The sequence below is a fragment of the Agrilus planipennis genome, unplaced genomic scaffold (assembly GCF_000699045.2).
Source record: "Agrilus planipennis isolate EAB-ADULT unplaced genomic scaffold, Apla_2.0 scaffold34, whole genome shotgun sequence".
NCBI classification, from domain to species: Eukaryota; Metazoa; Arthropoda; class Insecta; order Coleoptera; family Buprestidae; genus Agrilus; species Agrilus planipennis.
The window spans coordinates 1,210,920-1,217,009 of NW_020439170.1; the positions used below are offsets into that span (position 1 = coordinate 1,210,920).

The 6,090-nt window shown below is 35.9% G+C and overlaps 1 protein-coding gene across 4 annotated transcripts in view; it reads left to right on the forward strand.

Annotated features, from left to right (window-relative positions):
* LOC108735121 (balbiani ring protein 3) overlaps positions 1 to 6,090 on the forward strand; it is a 226,416-nt gene that overhangs the window by 207,154 nt on the left and 13,172 nt on the right. For all 4 annotated transcript variants that reach the window (XM_018466952.2, XM_018466954.2, XM_018466956.2 and 1 more), the window contains one exon: positions 1,189 to 1,374. In XM_018466952.2, the coding sequence (XP_018322454.1) occupies positions 1,189 to 1,374 (186 nt within the window). The remainder of the gene's footprint in view (positions 1 to 1,188; positions 1,375 to 6,090) is intronic.

Here is a 6,090-nt window from a genome sequence, read left to right on the forward strand (position 1 = left end):
AGGCGTCTTGTTCAGCGTGCTGTCAAACCTACACTAGCAAGGAGATCGGGCTGAAACTATAGCTACAAGCTATCCAAGGATGGTACTATAGAATGTCACCTCAAGGTAGGCCTAGTGGCGTCATCTCTTGGTTAGGCCGGAAACTTATCAATCCACCCTCGTATTTTGAATCACATCGACATTTAAGTATTAGCAAAATAGGATGATTAGTAGGAGTCCATTAGTTTTGCAATGCATTAGGCCAAACGATCATCTCTTACGGACACACCTTCTTTTTCATCATAATAAGACAAATACTAACAGCTACAACGCTAGAAGGATTTTATTCTTTAGTTCTTTCGTGGGTTAATCAACTCATATTGTGCAAACGAAATTTAGAAATACCTTTTCTCACTTCTACATTGCAATATGATAATAAAACTAGATCAAAAAAAGCGTGAAGATGCCGTGGGAAGAAGATGGCACTCACGCTACGTTATGTTGAAGTAACAATTAGAAATATGCATATCTTATCGAGACACTTGTTTTTTGTTTTAATAACACTCAACAGTCAACGAGGCAAGAATGTGTAAGGTATCTACAGGTACATGGTTGAAATTGTAAGCTGGTATTTCACGATGGTTACCCTGACTTTTGATAGGCGAAAGGAGGAGAGTAGTAAAAATAATTGCGACGGGTAATATCGTGATTCGTGAGAATATAATAATGCGAACACACCTCGTCGTCTTCGCTATTCTGTTGTCCCTCGACAAGCGGCAAAGGGTACCACGCCGCAGCACCGCAATAGACAGAAGGACGGCGATTTTGCAATAATGTAACAAATGCTAAACAAATATTTGTATGCATGTATGGTGTAAGTATCCAAAGCCTGCGAAAATTAAGCGCATGATGCGACTCAAACAATAAAACAGATGTTACTCTTACTCTGAAAATGAAAGTTGTGGTATTTTTAATAATTAAATTTGTAACTGAAATAATACTTATTAGGTATTGACCTTAAATCATGGTTTAATCAATGTTTTGCTAACTTTATTTGGACATCTTCAACGTTCTCTATTATTATATCTATTTAACGGCTTATTATTGCAGCATCGACTTTTTCTGAACCATAAAATTTTCCTCTAAAATAAATACATTTATTATTCGATGCTTGCAGCAATTTTCAGTAATTTTTATTATTCATTTCAGATCCGAAGCCTTGTGCTTCCCACACCTGTAGAATGTATTGTCCTCACGGCTTTGCCCTTGCTCCTGACGGCTGTCCTCTGTGTAAATGCCGCGATCCTTGCGAAAACATCAAATGCCCGAATTCCTTGGACTGTCAATTAGAAGAATTGGCTTGCGCTGACCCACCGTGTCCGCCAGTCCCAACATGTAAGTCTTGTCTTTATTGGCCCAATACATAATTTTAAGCATACCTACGAGGGTGGATTGATAAGTTTCCGGCCTGACCAAGAAAAACAAGGTTTTTAAAAATTTTTTTTTTAATTTCTCAACATAATCTCCTCCAAGGCTGATACATTTCTCATAGCGGTGTTCCAGTCTATTAATGCCATCTCTATAGACTGATTCGTCAAGCTCCTCAAAATAACCATTTACAGCTTCGATTACTTCTTCATTGTCCGCAAATCTCTTACCGCCAAGCCATTTTTTGAGATTAGGGAACAGAAAATAGTCACTCGGGGCTAGGTCTGGAGAGTAAGGAGGGTGCGGCATCAATTCAAACTTTAGATCGTTGATTTTAGCCGTCGCAACGATTGACGTGTGCGCTGGTGCGTTATCGTGATGAAACAAGATTTTTTTCTTCGCCAGATGAGGTCGTTTAATTTTCACCTCGTGGCTCAAACGTTGCAATAAGTCTGCGTAGTATTGACCAGTGATAGTATTACCCTTTGCAAGGTAATCAATGTATATAATACCTCTTGCATCCCAAAAAACAGTAGCCATAACCTTGTTCGCCGAAAAAATTGTTTTTGCCTTCTTTGGAGTTGGTTCCCCTGGTCCAATCCACTGTTTAGACTGTTCTTTGGTTTCAGGAGTGTAGTGGTGGACCCACGTTTCGTCAACGGTTACGAATCGACGCAAAAATTCGCTTGGATTACGCTTATACAATGACAAATTTGCGGTAGAAATGTTTTTTCGAATCAATTTTTGGTCGACTGTTAGCAAACGCGGCACCCATCTTGCACAGAGCTTTTCCATATGCAAATGTTGGTGCAAAATATGTTGCACACGTTCATATGACATCTTACAGGTCTCAGCTATCTCACGCACTTTCAATCTGCGGTCTCCCAGCACTATTTGATGAATTTTTTCGATCATATCTGGAGTTGTGACCTCAACGGGGCGTCCTGAGCGAGGCCCATCAGAGGTGCTCACACGACCCTTTTTAAACTCGGAAACCCACTGCTTAACGGTTGAATATGACGGGGAGGATGTCCCCAGTGTTGAGTCCATCTCTTTTTTAATTTCCTTCGGCGTTAACCCCTTCAAATAAAAGTATTTGATGACAGCACGATTTTCCTGCTTTTCCATTTTTACGAAAACCACAGAGGCGTCTTGTTCAGCGTGCTGTCAAACCTACACTAGCAAGGAGATCGGGCTGAAACTATAGCTACAAGCTATCCAAGGATGGTACTATAGAATGTCACCTCAAGGTAGGCCTAGTGGCGTCATCTCTTGGTTAGGCCGAAAACTTATCAATCCACCCTCGTATTTTGAATCACATCGACATTTAAGTATTAGCAAAATAGGATGATTAGTAGGAGTCCATTAGTTTTGCAATGCATTAGGCCAAACGATCATCTCTTACGGACACACCTTCTTTTTCATCATAATAAGACAAATACTAACAGCTACAACGCTAGAAGGATTTTATTCTTTAGTTCTTTCGTGGGTTAATCAACTCATATTGTGCAAACGAAATTTAGAAATACCTTTTCTCACTTCTACATTGCAATATGATAATAAAACTAGATCAAAAAAAGCGTGAAGATGCCGTGGGAAGAAGATGGCACTCACGCTACGTTATGTTGAAGTAACAATTAGAAATATGCATATCTTATCGAGACACTTGTTTTTTGTTTTAATAACACTCAACAGTCAACGAGGCAAGAATGTGTAAGGTATCTACAGGTACATGGTTGAAATTGTAAGCTGGTATTTCACGATGGTTACCCTGACTTTTGATAGGCGAAAGGAGGAGAGTAGTAAAAATAATTGCGACGGGTAATATCGTGATTCGTGAGAATATAATAATGCGAACACACCTCGTCGTCTTCGCTATTCTGTTGTCCCTCGACAAGCGGCAAAGGGTACCACGCCGCAGCACCGCAATAGACAGAAGGACGGCGATTTTGCAATAATGTAACAAATGCTAAACAAATATTTGTATGCATGTATGGTGTAAGTATCCAAAGCCTGCGAAAATTAAGCGCATGATGCGACTCAAACAATAAAACAGATGTTACTCTTACTCTGAAAATGAAAGTTGTGGTATTTTTAATAATTAAATTTGTAACTGAAATAATACTTATTAGGTATTGACCTTAAATCATGGTTTAATCAATGTTTTGCTAACTTTATTTGGACATCTTCAACGTTCTCTATTATTATATCTATTTAACGGCTTATTATTGCAGCATCGACTTTTTCTGAACCATAAAATTTTCCTCTAAAATAAATACATAATAGATCTTTCAACATCTGACTAATTACTAGATCAGCTTTAAAATCATTGAAGATTATGGATCTGCTAGGTTACGTTAGTTTCATGATTAGGGTTCCGCACCTCGAAAGGAAAACAGGAACCCTTATAAGATCACTTCGTTGTCCGACTGTCTGTTTTAGTAAAGACTCGATTTCTGTGACAAATGAAGTACTTAATGTAATACAATTTTTTTAAATTTTGATTTCAAGCAACGAAAGTTCGAAAATGTCACTTTGATCATGTTGTTGTTGTTCATTTCTAGATTTAGTCGCTTACTCCAAAAGTTGGATCTCGAACGCAACGAGACGTCCAATACCAGAATTGCTTGACAAAATAAGATCAATAATATGCTGTTTTCTTCGAACAAAACATTCTTTGTTCCTATACCTGGATAACACATAACTAATCTTCTTTTTGATATTTTTACTTCTTTTAAGTATCTTACACAATTTTTTTCGTTAAATGGTCAATTTATGCGTTGGAAGACAAGTAAGTTCCAGAGTTTTCATAACTCTCATAACTATCGACATTATTTTTTTTTAACCTCATGACAAACTCACATGTATGTCGGAAAATTTCAGCATTTAAGATAATTATTGTGTAAAATATTTTCGGATTCGTTTATAAATAATATTAATTCCAATGACTTCGCATTTTTTATATTTTTCTTATTGATTTTTGTTTATAAATTAAAGCGTATTTCGGTAAGTGTAGTTTAATCTATATTTAAACAATAACAATGATATGTAGTGTGTAGTTCAAATGAAGTTAGTCTAGAATCTAAAACTGCAAAAAAATTAGTTAAACCTAAAATATCTTAAAATCTAAATCCTAGAAGTATAGATTTTTTCGATATTGTTGATTTAAAGGACGATACTTCCCGATGGTGTAAACAATTTTAAAAGTAACAAAATGTGAAAATAAAAGTAAAAAATTTCTGCTCAGAAGAATTATCAAAAATAACGTATGTATCACATTAAATGAGCAACACAAAATAAATACGCAAGACCAAAACAAGACTATCCAGCAGGACTAAGATCCAGATTAAAACTAGAAGTATTCGAGTAAGACCAAACGAAAAACCGAATAAGCAAGATTAAGACCAATAATAATATCAAGACTAGAACAGTCTTGGTCTCGGTCTTTGTCTTGCTTTGCTCATCACTGGTTAAACGCACATTAATAGTCGTGGTATTTCTCAATTAAATTGCCCATGCACTATCCGTGTCTGTCTGTCCTCTGTCGCCTTAAATATCAGTGAAAGTGAGGAAGAATAGAATAGAAAACCGTACAGCGAAGAAGGTTAATAAGTGGGCACATCCCCAAGGTTTTTTTTTTTTTTTCGACATTTAAAAAGAATAGATTTTACGACAACTATTTACACATGCAGTCTACGACTTTTGTACCAAACAGACAGACGTCGCTTTCACACTTAACATTTGCAAATAGGATAATCTATAAACAAGCGATACCCAACGTTATCGATTTCGAAATAAGGATGTGTAAAACTATCTATCTGACTGTACGTATAGTTTTCATAATCAGCATAGCTATTCGGTTTGGGTTAACGAGATAGAAATGCTGGGTCAGATCTTAGACTGTTATTTATTGTTATTTAATATGCTTACAGCAACGTCCGTATTATGCATGTGAATATTGTACACATTATGTAGTTTTGAGGATAAGATTATATCTTATGAGATGTAATATCTGCTCAGCATCTGCAAATTTGGTTCAACCAGGAAGTGATTATATTTTGCTTAATAATGAGTGCTGCATACTACGGTTTCACGTTTTGAATTCCGATCTAGCATAAAAAAGTTAATTATTTTAATAACAGAATAACTTTCATCAATTTTAAGTACCTATACTTTTGAATTTCATGAATAAGAAACATATGTTACTCTGTTATTATTGGCTATGTCTCTCAGCGTTAGGAAATTCAATAATATTTTAGAAAAATTCGACGAAGTTTGCAATGATTTTTATTTTGTAAACTTTAATAAATGTCATAATAAACATTATCTGATTCTTGTACGTTACAAATAGATAATATTTGCTTTTCGTCAGTTTTCCTAATTTACAAATATATTTAAACTTTTCAGTTATAGACTATAGATTATAGAAATTAAAATTCCATACTAATCTTCGCATTTCCCTAAAACTGGAACAACCCACATCCTTAACTATTTGCGAACAGTAATCTAATCTAGGTCTACCTCTACCCCTCCTAATTTCTGTTTCTGCCTCTAATATGTCTCTGACTAGACCTTCATGCCTGAGAAGGTGTCCTACCAACCTATCTCGCCTATTTTTTATTGACTTTCATAGAGTCCTCTGTTCTCCTATTCTTTCCAATACCTCTTCATTTCTAACCTTTT